At 47.3% G+C, this 20,616-nt stretch overlaps 1 protein-coding gene across 8 annotated transcripts in view; it reads right to left on the bottom strand.

The window, feature by feature from the left end:
- Positions 1 to 20,616, bottom strand: part of STRBP (spermatid perinuclear RNA binding protein) — an 80,914-nt gene that overhangs the window by 28,375 nt on the left and 31,923 nt on the right. For 7 of the 8 annotated variants that reach the window (XR_014493912.1, XM_083375098.1, XM_083375097.1 and 4 more), the window contains exons 2-5: positions 15,301 to 15,479; positions 11,951 to 12,171; positions 7,626 to 7,791; positions 4,400 to 4,541 (exon numbers count right to left, since the gene is read on the bottom strand). Coding sequence is in view for 7 of the 8 variants with exons in the window: in XM_083375098.1 (XP_083231224.1) it covers positions 4,400 to 4,541; positions 7,626 to 7,791; positions 11,951 to 12,171; positions 15,301 to 15,303 (532 nt within the window). In the remaining variant the exon portion in view is untranslated. Of the gene's footprint in view, positions 1 to 4,399; positions 4,542 to 7,625; positions 7,792 to 11,950; positions 12,172 to 15,300; positions 15,480 to 18,443; positions 18,730 to 20,616 lie in introns of those variants that run through there. The other variant, XM_083375093.1, reaches the window with a different exon arrangement.

Below are 20,616 nucleotides of genomic sequence, written 5' to 3' on the forward strand. Positions count from 1 at the left end.
TCTCCTGCTGGAGCAGGAATTCTGGGAGTCGAAGTCCACGAGTCATGAAGGGGCCAAAGTTCCCCCCATGCTGCCTCAGGAATTCTGGGAGTTGAAGTCCACGAGTCATGAGGGGGCCATAGTTCCCCCATGCTGCCTCAGGAATTCTGGGAGTTGAAGTCCACGAATCATAAAAGAGCCAAGGCTGCCTACCCCTGGACTAAGGGCAGAGGGAGGAGGAAAGAGACACCTGTTTAGGACAGCCCATAATGATAGTAAATCAACCTCTTCCAACAGCTCCCAATTATCTGGAAGTGGAACTGAAGAAAAATCTGAAGGTTGGGTCAGGCCAAGAAGTCACAAAGCCATTGTGAATTGGGGGCGAGAGGTGTGTGTTTCTGGGTTGTTACTCATTCCTCCCAACAGCTGGTACAGGGCAGGGAAAGGGGGATTCATATCCCCTCCCCCCCAGGACAGGGTGGGTGAGAGAAATAGACAAATAGAAGAGCCATTTATCCCGATGACAGACCATCAATAAAGACACAGTCTCACTACATCGAAAAACTGCCAGCAAATGGACAAAAATTAATAAATGGACTCAGAAAACGCTTTCTTTTGTTTGTTTTTAATTTAAAAAAAAACAATCGTAAAAAGAGCGTGTTGAATCCTTCTTTTGTCTGCGTGCACAGTTTTGGGAAGCGCGCCAAGCTTGCTGCTAAACTGATTCGGCTGGTGGCATCAGGGCAGAAAAATCAAGATTGTTCCTTCCGTTAACAGAATTTGTGCAAATGCCTAGATTTGGGTCAAACGCTTCTTTTGCAAAGGACGACAGCAACAACCACAAAAATAAAGTGACTGTCGATGGCCAGGAGCATGGGGCAACTCTCAAATCTGCTCTGGGATCTTTTGGGGATCAGTTGAACCATCCAACCAAAAATGGTAGGAGGGTCCTGGACGCTCTGCTCCAAAAGGCAATAGATATCAAGGACACTTGACCTACAGTGATGTTGGCTTGATATTGCATGGAGGAAAGGCAAGCATAGGCCTATGGGGTAAAGTCAGAAGGGGGAAGATCCACCACAGTGACCTCAGACATCCCCACAGACGTTGCCAATGGGTCAAGTCCAGCCCTGCTTGGTGAAGGCAAGGGAAGGAATCTGACACAATCAGTTAACAAAGCCATCCTGCTTTTGTCGACGGAGAAACCTTCCCACCAAGTTGCCTGGACTTAATTGCAAATACAAAGATCTCAACAGTCTCATTTTGGGGGACCTGAGAAGAGAGGGACTGTGAAATTATGCTGGGTTCATGGCTGTTCTCTCCTTAACACAGAAGAAAGAGTGGCCATCAGGACTTGGAAACAATCAACCAGTGGAACACAAGTTGCCTTCAGAAGTTGTGGGAGCTTCATCACTGGAAGCTTTCAAGAAGAGAACTGGACAGCCATTTGTCAGAAATGGTGGAGGGGGTTGGACTAGTTGACCTACAAGGTCCCTCCCAACTCTGCTATTCTATTCTATTCTATTCTATTCTATTCTATTCTATTCTATTCTATTCTATTCTATTCTATTCTATTCTATTCTATTCTTCATTCCACTATTCTATTCTATTCTATTCTATTCTTCATTCCACTATTCTATTCTATTCTATTCTATTCTATTCTATTCTATTCTATTCCTCCACTCCATTATTCTATTCTATTCTATTCTATTCTATTCCATTCCTCCACTCCATTATTCTATTCTATTCTATTCTATTCTATTCTATTCTATTCTATTCTATTCTTCATTCCACTATTCTATTCTATTCTATTCTATTCTATTCTATTCTATTCTATTCTATTCTATTCTATTCTATTCTATTCCTCCACTCCATTATTCTATTCTATTCTATTCTATTCCATTCCTCCACTCCATTATTCTATTCTATTCTATTCTATTCTATTCTATTCTATTCTATTCTATTCTATTCTATTCTATTCTATTCTATTCTATTCTATTCTATTCTATTCTATTCTATTCTATTCTATTCTATTCTTCTCTCTACTCTACTCTTTATATTTCCTGTCCTGTCCTGTCCTCTCCCTTCTTACAGACAGACACTCAAGCTGGACAGAGTAATAAGAGAAGGGGCCCAGATAGAATTTCTCAAATGACCATCATGTTCGGCCACGGGAGTCAGCCGCAACTTCAACCGGGCCCTGCTGAGAGCAAGCTTTCGTTCAGGACCGGTGGGTCAGCATGTTTGCGGGAAAAGGAGAGACAGGGAAAAGACACACGTTTTGTGGCTTGGAGAGAACCTTTTCCTCATGTCATCGTCTCTTGCTCGTCGCCAGGCAGCATTTAAAGCAGACTGACATGACACTGATGGTCAACCGGTATAGCAAGGCAGATCCGTGGTGGGACGTAATCCTAGCAAAGGGACCTCCTTGTAAGATTTATAAACTTATGAAATAGGGGCTGACTTAGAAACTCTTCTCGTCCTTTGGCACTAACTGAAGGACAACTAGAACTGTTCCTAGAACCACTTCATTAGAAAGGAACCAGGAACTGCTTCTTCCACCTCCGAACCACCATCCAGTGAAAGGTGGTCACTGCCTCCAGAGGCTTCTACCGTCATGTTTTTTCTTCTCATGCTTAGCCCCAACTCCACCTCTTTTTTATTAAAAAAAAACAACAACTGAATGGATTCAGAGCTGGAGGGGCACCAAAGCCCACCTAACCCCAACCCTTTTGGGCCTTGGACCACCAGACCATCCGTTTCCAGTCTACACGGAACATTTTCCCCCGTCTAGGACCAGTTCACTCCAGAGACTTGGCTTGACTCACAGTTCGATTCTCACTGGCTGAAGGGTGACTCGGCCTTCCATCCTTCTGAGGTCGGTAAAATCAGGACCCAGATTGTGGGGTGGGGGGAGGGGGAGAGAGGCTGACTCTGTAGACCGCTTAGAGAAGGCTGTAAAGCACTGTGAAGCGGTGTATAAGTCTATCTTGCTGTCTGTCTATCATTTGTCTGTCTGTCTGTGTCGGTCGGTCTGTCTATCATCCATCCATCTATCTATCTATCTATCTATCTATCTATCTATCTATCTATCTATCTATCTATCTATCTCATATCTACATGACTATCTATCCAATCTATGTCTATACCTATGTCTGTATGTCTATGTCATCATCATCATCATCATCATCATCATCATCATCATCATAATAATAATAATAATAGTTGGAAGGGGCTTTGGTGGTCATCTAGTCCAGCCCCCTGGTCAGGCAGGAAACCCTGTACCATTTCAGACAAAATGGCTGTCCAGTCTCTTCTTAAAAACTTCCAGTGGTGGAGCATTCACCGCTTCTGGAGGCAGGTTGTTCCACTGGTTAATTGCTCTCACTGTCAGGAAGTTTCTCCTTAGTTCCAGGTTGCTTCTCTCGTCCTTCTCTTCATTAAAGTAGACATACTCAATTCCAACAACCGTTCTTTATGTTTTAGCCTCCCCTAATCATCTTTGTTGCTCTTCTCTGTACTCTTTCTAAAGTCTCAACCTCTTTTTTACATCATGGTGTGGCCTTACCAAGGCATTGTAAAGTGGTATTAATCTCTCTCTCTCTCTCTCTCTCTCTCCCTACCTACCTACCTACCTATCTAATCTGTCTATCATACGGTAAAGGTAAAGGTTCCCCCGCACATGCGTGCTCATTGTTTCCGACTGTAGGGGCCGGTGCTCATCTCCGTTTCAAAGCCGAAGAGCCAGCGCTTGTCCGAGGACGTCTCCATGGTCATGTGGCCGGCATGAGTAGACGCCAAAGGCGCACGGAATGCTGCTACCTTCCCACCATAGTGGTCCCTATTTTTCTACTTGCATTTTTACGTGATTTCGAAGTGCTAGGTTGGCAGAAGCTGGGACAAGTAACAGGCGCTCACTCTGTTATGCGGCACTCGGGATTCGACCCGCCAAATTGCCAACCATCTGAACTATCATATCTATATCTATATGTCTGTCTGTCTGTCTATCTATCTATCTATCTCCGGGTAGCGCAGTGGATAGAATGCAGTATTGCAGGTTAATTCTGCCAACTGCCAGGCGTTCAATCCTGATGGGGCTCATGGTGGACTCAGCCTTCCATCCTTCCAAGGTTGGTAAAACAAGGACCCAGATTTTTGGGGGGTTAATATGCTGACTCACTTAGAGAGGGCTGTAAAGTGCTGCAAAGCGCTATATATAAGACTAAGTGCTACTGCAATTTGGTGACCAGAGACTCCTCTAGCCCCTTGGCATCCCACAGGAAGACCAGCGCTTCTCTGGGTCTACCACTGAGTATGGTGATCCAGAGCAGGTCGGTATCCACGCACCCCCTTTCCATGGGACCAAGCGCGATCCCGTTTCACCCAAATCCGGCCCCTCCCTTCCAACATCTCTCTTTACCTCCATCCTTCTCGGCTTCGTCCCGGATTAGTGGGGAGGTGAGGGTCACTCTGAGGGTCAACGGGAGCGCCGTTGTGCTACGGACGACGATGGCCGCTTCGCTGGGATGGTGTTCTATGTGGTACTTCTCTTCTGTGAGTTTCTGAAACAAGCCAGAAATGGCTCCGTCAAGCCACAGGGTGGGGAGAATTGTTGGGTGTCCAGAAGAGAAAAATGACTCTGCCGAAAGCTCGGAACGAACCCATGGTTTTGCAGAAACTGCGACTGTAAACATTGAAACAACCACAGCAGCAGCAGCAGCAAAGCGAGACTTGGGAGTCTTCTTCTGGGGGAGGGAAACAACCACTTTGGAGGGAGGGGGAGTTTCCCCCCCTTGCTAGAAATGCTGGCCGAGAGTTTTTGGAGCATTCAAGAAGAGTCAGGAAAACCAAGGTTTTTTTAAAAAAAAGAAGTTGGCTAAGAATTGCTGCAGTGCAGGTATATTTCTCGGTCCCCGGAGGCTGCGGAAACAGCCTCCTTTCTCCGAGGGCTTTCCGCACTGGCCGGCAGGCAGCCCATCAAGCCTGCGAAGACCATCCAGGGCCTCACAATCCACAATCAGTTGTGACTCTTGCACCAGACTGTAAGGCAGGAGACCCCAAGAAAACCTGGTTCCCTGTTGCCTGAGCCAATCCATCCATCCGCTCTTAAAGAGAGCTTGTAATGGCCACCGATTGGCCTGTTCAGACACGATTTCACACAACAATAAGAGGGGACCCTCCAACTTTCTACGACTGGAGTCATTCACCAACATCATAAACTACCCCTGATTTTTCTCGGTTTGTGCAACCGGTCCAATTCAGAACCGTTTATTTATTTATTTATTATTTTGACAGAATTAACCCTGCTTTCATTTTGATTGAGATTATTGCTGTTTTGAACTAATCCTAACAAAGATCCTTTCCGGTCTTCTACGATACAATTCACTAAAAATAAAAATTATCTCTCGTAGTTATGCTTCTTAGCAGGAACAACGTTATTCGCACCCCAAATTGGTGTGTGTGTCTCTCTCTCCCGGTTATTTCTAGAGCTGCCGATCCGATTATCTTATCTGACAAGCTGCCAAATTGGTCTGCCTAAGGCAGCAGACAACAACAATAACAACCACAACAATAAGAGTGGTTTAGAATATTGGAAAATGTACACAGGTAGTCCTCGGCTTACTAAACTTTGTTTAATGACTGTCCGAAGTTACACTGGAAAAAAAAGTGACATGACCGTTTTTCACACTTAAACCGCTGCAGCATCGCTGCCGTGCTCACATGATTTACATTCAGATGCTCGACAGCTGGTTCATGACGGTTGCGGTGTCCGTGTGTGTGTGTGTGTGTGTGTGTGTTTGTGTGTCACATGATCCCCCTTTTGCGACCTTCTGACAAGCAAAGACAATGGGGAAGCCAGATTCACTTCACAACCGGGTTAACTAATTGAACAACTGCAGCGATTCGCTTAACAAATGCGGCGAGAAGAGTCGTAAAATGGGCGACTTAATAAATGTCTCACTGAACAACATCAATTGGACTCAATTGTGCTCATAAGTGGAGGACTCCCTGTTAACAAAAGAGGCACGTTCTGAGGTTTAGTTATCCAGTTAAGGGATACCTGACACTAATAAGTAGATTGTGACTTGGAAGCAACTTAACTTGCTTGTGGCTTTCTGCATTTTGAGCTGAAAGCGTCACAATTACAAGTATTTCCTGGCTGGTGCGGGATTTTCGGAGGGCAGAGATTTGAGCACGGGGCGGCAGTGGGCTCAGAAAAGTCATCTTGCCAAGAAAAATGGATTTTCAAAATGCTGCCTCCAGCAACCGGGAGCGGAAGGGGGGGGGGGGAATGAAAAAAGCCAAGAAGCCCACACTGTTTCTTTTTTTCTCACCTTCTCTGGAGAACAACCTGTGTGTTGCCAAGAAAAAATGGATGCATTTTTTTAAAACCGCCCCAGTTTGTCCTTGGTTGAGAAGAGAAAAAAAACATGCTGGGAAAAATGTCTTCTGCGCTCAGATAATAAAACAGGGAGCAGCAGCGCCGAGTTTGGTTGGTGTGTGTGTGTGTGTGTGTGTGTGTGTGTGTGTGTGTGTGTTTCATTCTCCCAGCTTGTGGAGTGGTTTCTGAACGTTGTGTTACCAGGCTGGGTAACCTCTTCAGCAGAGTATAGGGCAGGGGTAGGCAACCTCGGCTCTTTTATGACTCATGGACTTCAACTCCCAGAATCCCTGAGTCAGCATAGCTGACTCAGGAATTCTGGGAGTTGAAGTCCATGAGTCATAAAAGAGCCGAGGTTGCCTACCCCTGGTATAGGGGATGTCAGTGTCCTTCTGTTTAGAAGGGCTTCTGGTGTGGGTGTGTTGAGTGAGGGTCTTGTGATGGGTCAGGTGTGAGTCATCGGTGAGAGGCTTGTGACCTCCCACCAGCCTACGAACCCCTCCGTATCCAAATCAACCCCACAGCCAACCAGAGGCAGCACCGACTCTCAACCATCCCGCGCAATCCCCCACTTCCCACCAGCAGTGACCTTGACCTGACATAACCTCCCCTTCACAAGAACCTCATTCGCGCCTGACCCATCACAAGACCCTCACTCGACACACCCACACCTGAAGCCCTTACAAACCGAAGAACACCGATATCCCCTAATCTCCGCTGAAGATGTTCCCTAGTGTGGTAAGGCAACGTTCAGAAACCAACCCACAAGCTGGGAGAGCCAACCGCCACCCTCGTGTCTATGTTGTTTCGTTGGCAACAATGAGTGAAAGGTTATAAGGTCCTTTTGTCTACTTCCCAGGGGGAGACTACAGCCCTAACAGGGCTTCAGGGTTGCCCATCCAAGTATGAACCAGGCCAGATCCCACTTAGCTTCCAAGCCAGAAGAGCTCTGCTAAGAGATGTGTAGGAGACCCATCGGAAGACTCCCTGGTGACTCACACCTGACCCATCACAAGACCCTCACTCAACACATCCACATCCTTGACACACCCACAACTGAAGCCTTTATAGGCAGAAGAACACTGACATCCCTTAAACTCCGCTGAAGAGGTTCCTAGCCTGGTAACGCAACGTTCGGAAACCAACCCACAAGCTCAGAGAACGGACATCCTCACCCTCATCCAACACCCGGGCTACAGCTCTTTGCCACTATTGCAAACCCAGAGATCAACTATCAATGTGGGCTTCTTGAGTTTGGGCTCACCTGGATTTGGACAGGTAGATTGTCTTTGATGAGGGATAAGAGGGTCTCTGTGGGCTTCTCTTTGCACATGAGGACCAGCTCCAGGTCCATGTCGTCCTTTATCAACAAGCCTTTGGCCACCAAACCAATCCTCATCACGCCACACAAGATCCGGCCACCTTGCTCCCTGGAAAGAGTGGAAATTTCATCATTACGATTGGTTGCACCGTCAGCCAGATGTTTAGGCTGGATTGGGCATTTTGGTCCACTTCTTGAGACCTTCCCGAGGACTTGGGATAGGCAGATGTGGCGGTTTGATGGGGTTACAAGCATCATCGCAGGATGTTAAGCTGTTCCCAGCAAAGCTGCCTTTGGCAATTGACTGACGGGGATTCTGTCAATGCCGAAGGTATCCTAACAATAAATTATTATGGTTCATCGCACAGGCAACAGGTTATGTAGGCTGGATTTTTGTCCACCTATTGAGACCTTCCCAAGGACGTGGGATAGGCTGATGTTGATCCTTCAGGGTGCTAAAAATCTCCTTGCAGGATGTAAGCTGTTCCTAATGAAGCTGCCTTCTGCAATTGACCAATGGGGATTGTGTCAATGCCAAGAGTGCTTCAATGGTACTCCAGCTGTTTTGGGATCACACACAAGACTCTTGTGTGGACCCCACCTCTGCTTTCTTTTGCCGCAACCGTCCTACTTCAGCTTGCAATTATTATTATAGTATTTTGCACCTGCTTTGCCCTCTTAAACCCAGAACGTTCGACAAGGGACGTTGCAAGGTTTCAGAGCGTGCAGGAATGTGAACGCCAGACTGTTAACTCATTAGAGCAGCTGTTTCGGCTTCCAGAGGGTAACGCAACTCACACCAAGACGATCGTGCCAACAGCTCAGTGACAACGGGTAGCTGGGATTTTGGAAAATGCTGGACCGGCAACTCAGTTCACCCCCAAGCAGCTGAAGGGCAAATGGAGAGCTACGGATGCTCTTATGCAGAGTAGTCTCTTCAACCAGACAGTGGCTGCCTCTGAAAATCCTCACCTTGATGTAAGGACACAGCACAGCTGGCCGGTATAATCTGCCACGTCACAGAGTTTTTACCACTAATAAATTTTGCATTTAAAGCTCCACACCCTCCTTCTTCCAATCACCATCCATTTTCTGCTCCAGAGAATCTGAGGTATGTTTCCCCCCCCCCCTTCTCGTCTTTCTTGTGGCAAGGAAAGCTTGCAAGGGAGGGAAGTGGGGGGGGGCTTCTACTCATTGCAGGAGCTTTTTATGCATAAAGGGCTCATTCCCTTTTTTAAAAAGATGTGGGGAGCGGACAGAGAGAGCTGTAGCAAGGCTGGCATCGGGAAAGAAAATGAAATTAGGGTCAAGAGGCAGACCATCGCAAGGAGCACCAACTGAATTTCCGCGCAAGCTTCCTTATCGGCAAGCTGCACATTTGGGGGAACATCTGGCCAAAAGTGTTTATTCGCCTGTCTATGCGCGCACCAAAGAAAACAGCACCCCAAATTTAGCACGAGCTTATGTAAAAAAAAAATTCCAGCACAGAGAACCAGGGGAAAAACAGGCTCCTGGAGTTTGCACCATCGGCAGTTGTTAAAAATGTAATCACCACCTCTGATTTTTCTGGCAAAAAGAGATGGCGAAGGGAAGGATGTTGCGCATTCAATTGAACAACCAACTAACAACTTTTGCTCTGATTTCCTTCCTGCTCTTCGTTGCCAATCTCCTGGTGATGCCTCCTGAATATGTCTTGGTTAACTATGCCTGGATGGATCTTCCTCAAGCAGCTTCAACGCTCCCCAAACGCCAAGAAGGTCCCTTGATTAGTACCTCATCCAAGAGCAGAGAGCAGACCCCACCCCCCACCCCAGATTGGACACACATCTTAGGGTTCAAATTGTCAAGCGCTGGGGAAATCGGGAGATCCCAGCAGTTCAAATGAATATAAAGATTTATTGCAAGCTTCAGCTCTCTACAAAAATCTGAACTACTAACCGGTCAATGGGAAAGGGCAGTAGATAACAACAACAACAACAACAATAGAGTTGGAAGGGACCTTGGAGGTCTTCTAGTCCAACCCCCTGCTCAGGCAGGAAACCCTATACCATTTCAGACAAGTGGCTGTCTCTTCTTAATCCAGGAAGGAAGGAAGGAAGGAAGGAAGGAAGGAAGGAAGGAAGGAAGGAAGGAAGGAAGGAAGGAAGGAAGGAAGGAAGGAAGGAGTTGGAAGGGAACTTGGAGGTCATCTAGTCCAACCACCAGCTCAGGCAGGAAACCCTATACCATTTCAGACAAATGGTTCTCCAATCTCTTCTTAAAAGCTTCCAGTGTTGGAGCATCCACAACTTCAGAAGGCCGGTTGTTCCACTGATTGATTGTCCCCACTGTCAGGTATAAAAATGGTGTCTGAAATGGTATGAGGTCTCCTGCTTGAGCAGAGGGCTGGACTAGAAGACCTCCAGGGTCCCTTCCCTTCCAGCTCTATTCCGATTCATCTTCATATGATTCAGGTAAGTTTTCCCAGGAATGTAAGCGGACGCTCCCAGGGTGGAAGGCAGCAAAGGTGCGGAGAGAGATCCAAGCACTGTGGCGTTGTTGCAGCCAAAGTTACTGACACGAATGCAGATTCTGCAGGATTCCCCTGGGCAAACGCCATGCCAACGCTTCAGGGGGTCCAGTGGGAAGCGTGTGCTTCACCCCAAACCTCCTTGGGACGGTAGGACCTCAGAGCCATTCGTTACAACTCAATCCGGTGCCGAGGGAGTCCGCAAACTGGTGCTCTGGCCTCCTCAGATTTGCAAGCCGGCAAACCCGTCTTTTATCTTAAGGCCAGATCGTTTGTTTTGCGCCACAGGTCTTCTCTCTCCCTCAAAGTCCAGATATGTGGTCTGTGGGCTTTTTTTTTAAGTTTAAAAAAAAAACCCTCAAGAAAGTAGACCAGCTGCTCTGGCTGTTTTCCAACTGAGCAGGCTGTCGGCTGGTCCACACAGAGGGAGGAGATGTAGGCCCATATTTGGCTTCCTTCCTGGTAGGACGACTCGTCCTGGCTAATCCAGCCAGAGAGTTTAAAGTTCTTCTCTAACTGCTAATCTAGCCGAGGCCCCCGCAGCCATGTCAGGTTACACACTGAACTCCACCGACGTGGACCTGAGCAGCAAGTGTTACTCACAGGCGTCTCCCTAACGCGTCTCCCTTCGGCCAGCCTGTCTCGCCTTATTTAACCCGGAGACTTCTCAGCTGACAGCTGCACAGGGCGCAACTGACAGATGCTTCCCCGTCCTTGGAGAGTATACGGCAATGTCCCCCTTTGGCAAACCCTGCATTGCCAGCCCTCTTTTCTCACCGACTTGGGAAGACAGGGGTAGCTCGGCAAATTCTAGCCGAGAAGATCTCAAGATCCCAGAAGGAGCTACAGGATGAGCTGGTTACTCAAGCCCAGCCCTGAGACCACATTTCCCCAAAAATAAGACCGGGTTTTAATATTACGTTTTGCTCCAAAAGACGCATTAGGTCTTATTTTTCGGAAAAATACGGTACTAAGTGCGTCCGTCTGGCTGATGATCTTAATTGGGGCTTCTTTTTGGCGTGGGGCTTATATTATGAGCCTCCTGAAAAATCAGGCTAGGGCTTATTTTTCAGTTACGTTTTATTTTTGGGGTGGGGTGGGGCAAACAGGGTATGTTCCTGAACATAAAGAGTGCAGAGAAAAGCAACAAAGATGATCAGGGGACTGCAGGCTAAAACGTATAAGGGACGGTTGCTGGAATTGGGTCTGTCTAATTTAATGAAGAGAAGGGTGAGGGGTGAGATGATAGCAGTCTTCCAATATCTCAGGGGCTGCCCCAAAGAAGAGGGAGTCAAGCTATTCTCCAAAGTGCCCGAAGGCAGGACAAGAAGCAACGGATGGAAACTAGTCAAGGAGAGAAGCAACCTAGAACTAAGGAGAAACTTCCTGACAGTTAGAACAATTAATCAGTGGAACAACCTGCCTCCAGAAGCGGTGAATGCTCAAACACTGGAGGTTTTTAAGAGGAGACTGGACAGCCGTTTGTCTGAAGTGGGATAGGGTTTCCTGCCTGAGCAGAGGGATGGACTAGATGACCTTCAAGATCCCTTCCAACTCTGTTATTCTATATTTTATTCTCTATTCTACATAGGGAAGAAGGGAGACTTGGTCTTCTGCCAGGAAGATGACATCTCACATTCTTTCCTAATATTCTCCATACCTATGAACCTTCAAAGCCCAAGCAGATCACCTACTGAGCTGTGCGTGGAGTAAATTTTCCACCCAGCACAACTGGTCCGCCCACGTTTCAAGCACTCACTTGCTACTCCGGCCATCAGCCGTTTCCTCTTGGTCCTCCGAGCTGTCCTCCATCCGAGAAGACTTGCTTGTCTCGTCCATCCAGTCGGAGACCTGCTTAAGGGCACACTCGACGGTGGAAACCATGTTCTGGACAGCTTCGAGTTCCTCTGGAGACGGATAAATCATCGAATGTTTCATCATCACGTGCCGGTCATCGTTAGCAAACGATCGGATTGATCTCTGCGGGGAGGGGCAGGAAGGAACCGAGGTCAAGGTGAGGTTCCCCAAGATCAGGGGTAGGCAACCTTGGCTCTTTTAGGACTTGTGGACTTCAACTCCCAGAATTCCTGAGCTAGCATGGCTCAGCATGGAAACCTCTCCCTTTCCCCTCAGCATGGCTGGCTCAGGAATTCTGGGAGTTGAAGTCCATGAGTCATAAACGAGACAAGGTTGCCTACCCCTGGTACAGGGCAGGGGTCTTCAAACTTGGCCCTTTGATGACTTGTGGACTTCAACTCCCAGAAGTCCTCAGCCAGCATGGCTCAGCTTGAAAAACTCTCCCCTCAGCATGGCTGGCTCAGGAATTGTGGGAGTTGAAGTCCACGAGTCATAAAAGAGCCAAGGTTGTCTACCCCTGCCAAAGATGATAGAGAAACCAATTAGTCGAAATGACAAGATAGATAAGATCACCTTTATTGTCATTTTTTTTTACTGTGGGCACACTGGCACACATTAAAAATGAAATTCTGTTGCTTGCTCTCAAAGCGTACACATATGTAACACGCATATACAAATGCTATATACAACATATGTATATACCTACATCCTTACATGCAAATACATATAAATATTAATCGCTCTCCATCTTGGATACGTAACGGAAGGAGGAAGCTTGAGAGTTCACAAGGTCGACACCGTATGTAACGCAACTGGATGTTCTGCTTCGGATGCCACGGAGCCCCCTTCCTCCCAGAAGGGAACAAGGAAAACAGGCCGCGGAGAGGGTGCGTGGCGTCCCAGACAATCCGGCGGACGCTGCTCAAGCGACGCTTCTGTGCCACGTCCTGGATGGCAGGGAGGGAACTCTGCCAACGATCTTTTCAGCCGTCCTCACCACTCTCTGCACCGCCTTCCTGTCCGAAGCAGCGAGGCTTCCAAAAAGGCCATATGACAGGATGCTCTCAATCGTCCCTCAGTAGAAAGTGGTGAGGACAGGCAGAAAACACAGGTGTTGCTGTGCCCGCTTCACCAGTGTCTCACTGTTGAGTGACAAAGCCATATATCATGACACCATCATGAGAACCCAACATAACCTCAACCCAGCATGCCAAGGACCTGCTGACGGACATTTGGTTAGCCATGGCTGAAAACAGTCTTGGTCCAGAAGAGTCCTTGAGGTGAGCAGTAAGACAAAACCCCTGGGTTTTCACTGATTTTTTTTTTTACTTAATTTCGTTGTGAGTTACACAATGACAATAAAGATATTCTCTTCTCTTCTCTTCTAATTCTATTTCTTATTCTATTCTGCATTCTATTCTATTCTATTCTATTATTTCATTCCATATTTTCTATTCTATTCTATTCTGTTCTATTTCATTCCATATTTTTTATTCTATTCTATTCTATTCTATTCTATTCTATTCTATTCTATTCTATTCTATTCTATTCTATTCTATTATTTCATTCCATATTTTCTATTCTATTCTATTCTATTCTATTCTATTCTATTCTATTCTATTCTATTCTATTCTATTCTATTCTATTCTATTCCATTCTATTCCATTCCGAATTTCCTCCCAGCAGAAAGGAATAAGGAAGCACCTCATTTTGACTGGTCCACCGGAGAAGGAAGGCTGGTTACTCAGCACCTCGTCTTTCTCCAAAGGAAGAGGACCTCAAAGGGAGGTGAGATGTCACCCTGACAGGAATAAAGTATCTCAAACTAGATGACTGAGATGAGATGACTAGAAGTGGGAGGCAACCCTCCGGTCTCCCACCCCAAGCCACAACATCCGGAAGACCCAGATGTTTGATCTTCTTGGTTGGCCTTACCGAATCCACGGTGCTGTCAACCTCCAGACTGAGCATCCAAGTCAAGTCCAGGATTCCTCAAAAGCCATCCCTCTCTTCAGCTATTTTGGGGAGAAGTTGCAGAAGCCTCCTGTGTGTGTGTGTGTGTGTGTGTGTGTGTGTGTGTGTGTGTGTGTGTGCGTGCGTGTGCGTGTGTGCATGCGCAGGGCTTTTTTTGTCATAGAACGCTCAGAACGGAGTTCTGGCACCTTTTTTGGGGTGGAACCTTGTAGGGTAGGCAAGGCGGGTTGTGTGATGTGTGTGAGTTCCGGCACCTTTTTCTTTTACAAAAAAAGTACTGTGTATACTGGGAAAGATTGAGGGCAAGAGAAGAAGGGGACGACAGAAAATGAGGTGGGTGGATGGAGTCACTGAAGCAGTAGGCGTGAGCTTAAATGGACTCCAGAAGATGGTAGAGGACAGGAAGGCCTGGAGGAACGTTGTCCATAGGGCTGCGATGGGTCGGACACGACTTCGCAGCTAACAACAATATGTATACATATATAAAAATGCCCCTATCAATGCCATCTGGCAGGGAAAAGGGGGGGGAAATGCCCTCCAAATCCCAGCCGTGAAGAACCCTAGCGAAAAGGACAACCCCTCCCCACGGACCCCCTGAGTTCAAGGTAAAGTAAAGGTAAAGGTAAAGGTTCCCCCGCACATGCGTGCTAGTCGTTTCCAACTCTAGGGGCCGGTGCTCATCTCCGTTTCAAAGCCGAAAAGCCAGCACTTGTCCGAGGACGTCTCCGTGGCCATGTGGCCGGCATGACTAGACGCCAAAGGCGCACGGAACGCTGTTCCCTTCCCACCGGAGCGGTCCCTATTTTTCTACTTGCATTTTTACGTGCTTTCGAACTGCTAGGTTGGCAGAAGCTGGGACGAGTGACAGGCGCTCACTCTGCTACGCGGCACTCGGGATTCGACCCGCCACACTGCCGACCTTCTGATCGACAAGCTCAGCGTCCTAACCCACTGAGGTTGCGACTGGCAAATGTCACTTTTATTAGCAAAGGTTATTTGTGCCCATCTTCTGCACTGGCACTTAATAATTCATGCCATGCACGCGGCCTCCACACTGGGCCTTCCACAACGGTCCCCGCTATAAATCAAGGTCTGTTTTTCACAGCTGAAGAGCAGGAGAGCCTTTAAACGCAGTCCTGTTTCCGCAAGCCCGTGGCCGGCTGGTTCAGCAAGCCGGTTCCTCGGCCGGGAATGAGACCCTCCATGCTGCAGACTGACGCTCTTTCTCTCTCTCTCCCCCCCCCCGCCCCCCGTGGGCGATCGGCCAGCAGGACCTACCATGGCTACAGCAGATTTCAGCTCTGATGCTCTTCGCCTTTCTCCTTTCCCCTTCTCCTGGGTATCTTGGCTAAGCGCTGGGACTTCAACCAGCAGCTCCACATAAGCCTCTCAAGTCTTTTCCCAGCTCAGAAGCTCACCCAGGTGTGGCCTTCCTGGAGTCAGGTTCCACCAGGCACCTGCAAAGCCCAGAGAGAACAGGGGAGAAATTCAGAAGCAGAAGAAATCAGAAACCGGGCCGTTTCCACGGGAGAGGCCGCCTGCAGCTCTGCCAGGAGAAGGAAAGATGTCTATTTTCTGCGGAAGGCCACCAGCAGCTCTCCAGCCCCGACTGAATAACCGAGTTTGAAGGGACCTCGGAGGTCATCTAGTCCAACCTCCCCACCCCCACCCATGCAGGAGACCCTACACCATTTCTGACAGATGGCAGTCCAATTATTATTATTATTATTATTATTATTATTATTATTATTATTATTATTATTATTATTATTATTATTGTTTCATGAGCCAACTAGGGAACATCATCAGTGCTAGAAGGGAGGGGGGTTTGCGAAGAGGAGGAGGAGGAGGAGGAGGAGAACTGTGGGGTCCTTGGTTCTCTCTGAGCTTGCTTGTTTTCTGGCAGACATTTCATGAGCCAACTAGGGAACATCATCAGTGCTAGAAGGGAGGGGGGTTTGCGAAGAGGAGGAGGAGGAGGAGGAGGAGGAGGAGAACTGTGGGATCCTTAGTACTCTGTGAGCTGGCTTGTTTTCTTGCAGACCTTTCCTTATCCAAACTAGGAACATCTAGTTACCTAGTTTGACTAATGACACGTCTGCAAGAGAACAAGCTAGCTCACAGGGCACCAAGGACCCCTCAGGCAGAGATTTCTTTAGAGTGCAACATCACAGTCTGGCATCTTGATTACACAACAAGACAGGCCATAACAAGCAGTGACTGGGGTGGGGTGGGGTGGGGTGGGAATCTGCTGGGGTTCTCCCATGTCTGAAGAACCAGCCACAGAGCAAACGGCTGAATACAGATCTTACACACAAAGCCCTGGGAGTTCGACCAGAGTTTGCTGAATAGCCAGGTCCTCACAACACAACAGAACCCTAGTTTGTCCATGGGACACGGCTTCACAGACTGTGCGAAGCCCAATCCGAACCAGGCACACAAGTCCTTAGCAAGATACACCAGCTCCACTGGGACGGGTTTTCTTCGCCAGGGAATGAGAAGCAAGCTCATCTAGCCGTGAGAAAATAAAAGGAACGCATAAGCCAACCGGGGATGTTTGCTCGCCGTCCAGGCGTGATCAACTGCTTTATTTACTCAGCTTAAATATTAGAGTTTCTTACAGTCCACCACCTCATTACTTGCTTTGTGGTAACCACGAAGGACCGGAGAGAAGCCAGAAACATCGCAAGCCCTTCCCAGTCTGTTGAAATGGAGTGTCACATTGCATAATTTCTGTAAGTGGGCTGGATCACATTTACACATGGTTTACTCACTCCTGTCCACATAAAACCTATGTGGATTCCTCTTTTTTCCCCCTTTTTTTTACTACCTAGAAAAGTTAAATAAACTTATCAAATTAGGTCACACGCTATTTAGTGATAGGCACGTTTTCCCACGTCAAGTTCCAAAATGTAAACATTATATCAGAGCAAAGGGCAGATTGGTAATATTACTCAGGTGTTTATGTTTTATTTAGAGGAATAAAGTTATTTTCGAGATACGTTGGAACTGTCTGCATTTAAATTCAAATTCTCGTTAGACTGAGGCTCTCCTTGCAACCAGGGACCCACCAAGTTTTTTTTCTACCCACAGATGACTGGACTGGAACAAATATTTCCATTTCTATTCCCTTCTCCATCTCGAATCTACCTGTTTATCCTGCTTTTACTTCAGAAAAGCCGGTCAAACGGAAAAAGTTCAAGTTAATTATTTCCCCAGATTTTCAAATCAGTTGCCAAAGTATTGGACGGGGGATGAGAAGACCTGTGTTCAAATCTGACATGGAAGCTCATGAGAATGGTCAATTTCCTCCTCAAGTCCATCATGTATCACGGGGTGGGGGTAGGGGTGAGTCCAGGGGTTTTATTTGCTACCCTGAGTTTCTACAGAAAAAATACGTTTGCTCTATCTATCTATCAATCCATCATCTACCTATCTATCTATCTATCTATCTATCTATCTATCTATCTATCTATCTCTTTATCTACTTATCTCTTTACCTGTCTCTCTCTCTCTACCTATCTATCTAATAAATCTGTCTGTCTGTGTATCTATCCTAGAGAAAAAGTAGGCTTGCTCTGTATAATAACAACAAGAACAGTTGTAGTACCAATAGTAATAGGCAACGTGGGTGCAATATCAAAACAACAATGCCAATGATGGTGTCCAAACCACTTGGACACCATCATTGGCATTGACAAATTCGCCATCAGTCAATTGCCAAAGGCGGCCTTACTAGGAACTGCTTCCATCCTGCGACGAGATCTGTAATACCGTCAAACATCCACATCTGCCTATCCCAGGTCCTTGGTAAGGACTCGATAGGTAGGCAAAAATGCCAAATCCAGTCTGAACATCTGGCTGACTGTGCGATGAACAACAACAACAACAACTTTACTGTCACTTTGAATGTACACTAATCGGCATACATCAAAGTGAAATTGCGTTGCGTACAGCTCTCAAAGGGCCACCCCCTCCGATGAGACACTCCTTCTTCGTGGCCAGCTCAAAGTCACACATCGTCCATTTTAGTCTCTAGGGAGCGAAGGATGGCAAACAGGACAGATGGAAACGGAGCGCTGTCTATCCACCCCTCCACCCACCCATCTGTAGCTCAGACATAGGATGACCAACCTCCCTGTCAGAAGACCCATCACAAGCCCTCACTGATGACTCACACCTGACCTATCACAAGACCTCATTTGACACACCCACACCCTTACAAACAGAAACGGACATTGACATCCCATCCCATCCATCCATCCATCCATCCATCCATCACCCATCTCCATCCATAAACAAACATACAAAAAGCAGCATTACAAGCTTGCTTCCACCCCACCTGGTGTTCTTTCAGATGCCCGTCTCACTTTCACGGTAGGAGAGAGCAAGCCGTTGACCTTCTCCCATTCAACCCCTACCTCTGTTGAAGGTTCTGGATGCTGCCGGCCCTCAGCGGCCTCTTCCTTGCCCAACGCTCTACCTCCTCACAGCTACGACGCCCTTCCGATTTATTTCAGGGATGAAAAGCATTTTAAGCAGGCACTTGCTTTGCCAGCAAGGTGGAGCCGTCTGACCCAGCCTGCTCAACCAGCCTTTCTTCTCGACACGAAGGCAGGCAAGCAGAGAAGGGATTTAGGACGCTGCTTCTGAACTGGTTTGAGCAAACGCCTTTGACTCAGAGGTGTCTGAAGAAAGCTTTTTCCATCTCGCGACGAACCCTTCGTCTAGCCCACAAGGAAATCAGGCCAACTCGTGTGGTCTTCCAGCTAGAGAGATGCTCCAGAGGTTGCCGTATCAAAAGTGGGCTGCAAGTCTTTCGCCACATCAGGGCCGGTCTTGGATCCTGCTTCTCCCTCCCAGCCTGGCATTGTTGTTTTGCTTCTCTCCCATTTCTCTAGCTGGACTTTGCACCTTCTCGTGCGTCCATCCCTGCTCTTTGCACAATTAGCCACTGGGTGTGTAATTCCTCCTCTGTGTGGCTGGCTGTCTTAAATGGCTGCAATACCTGCGGATCGGCGTTCTCGCTGCCTGGTTCAAAGCCTGTTGGACTGCAGAGGACCGGGCAAAGCTCAGCCTGACATTCCTGGGCTAAATATATCCATGGTCTGTTTTGGAAAAGACAAGCATTCGACCCATCACTGTCTCCACCAGTTATGTCGAGACAGGCTTGGACAAATCCTGGTTTTCCCAGTGACCTCACTTCTTAACAGCTTTGCTCCTCGCTCTGGCATCATTCGGTCCACTCTTTTGCAGGTAGCCCATCAAGTAACTTGGCCAACCCACAGCAATGTTGTAATACAGCCCAACATGGTATAAACAATTGGGAAGCCAGCAGTGGGTGTAGTAGCAGTTGCTTTAGAAATTCCAGGGAAGCAAAAGTCTCCATCTCGGCAATTTTGGATCCAGAGACTACACGTTTGGGGTTGAGGTGTGCTCGGCTGTGACTTTCGAGTCACTCCCGATTCTCTGTCCAAAGGAATTTCTAAGGAAGTCTTGTGTTCAAAGATGAAGCCCACAGATACTTCTTTTAGCATCTTGTCAACAGCCTGAAAACTGAATCTCTTAAGTAAAAATAAGTAGAAAGCTGGAATGCAAGGTGACAGTTCCTACCTTACTCTAACATCCAAAAGTAGATCTTTTTCTTCTACGTATTTTTTCCCAAAACAACAAAGAATGATGGGCGATGGAAAACATCTATCTTGTCTGTCTAGGAAGCTTCTCAATCATCCATGACTTGGTTGTCCCAAAGGTGCTTTTCAAACGTCAAGTCCTGTCGCCTTTTGAAAAGCCCCTTTGGGACACCTATCCTGTCTGCAGAAGAACAGCCCCAAGCGAGATAAGAGATGAAACGACATCTTCACATCACCCTGCCCTTGTTGTAGGAACATCACCCAACCGTTTGAAGCCCTCCGAATATGTCCACCAGCTCTACAAAGGGGAGACCCTGAACACAGAGGAAGCCAACAGAGACAAAGGGAAAGAGGGGACACCTTAGAATAGATAAGAGCTGGAAGGGACCTTGGAGGTCTTCTAGTCCAGCCCTCTGCTCAAGCAGGACAACCTATATCATCTCAGACAAGTGATTGTTTAGCCTCTTCTTAAAAACCTCCAGTAATGGAGCACCCACGATTTCTGGTGGCAAGCTGTTCCACTGGTTAATTGTCTTCACTGTTAGGAAGTTTCTCCTTAATTCCAGGTTGCTTCTCTCCTTGCTTAGTTTCCACCCATTGTTTCTTGTCCTGCCCTCTGGTGCTTTGGAGAATAGTGTAACCCCCCTCTTCTTTGTGGCAGCCCCTCAAATAGTCCTTCTTCTCTCTAGACTAGCCAAAACCAAATCCTGCAGTTGTTCTTCGTAGGTTTTAATCTCCAGGCCTTGGATCATCGTACTTGGCTTTTCTCTGCACTTTTTCTAAATACTCAACATATTTTTTTTTGTAGTGTGGTGACCTAAATTGGTTGCAGCATTCCAGGTGTGGCCTTGTTAGGGTTTTGGAGGGAATGGAGATTTCACAGTGCGATGGCACTAGCTCGTTTCAGACAACCTCAATGATGGGATGGGAACGACGTCTGAAGCAACCTGTCATCTCTTTC

This window comes from Vipera ursinii (genome assembly GCF_947247035.1).
Source record: "Vipera ursinii genome assembly, chromosome: 16".
In the NCBI taxonomy this organism is placed as follows: Eukaryota; Metazoa; Chordata; class Lepidosauria; order Squamata; family Viperidae; genus Vipera; species Vipera ursinii.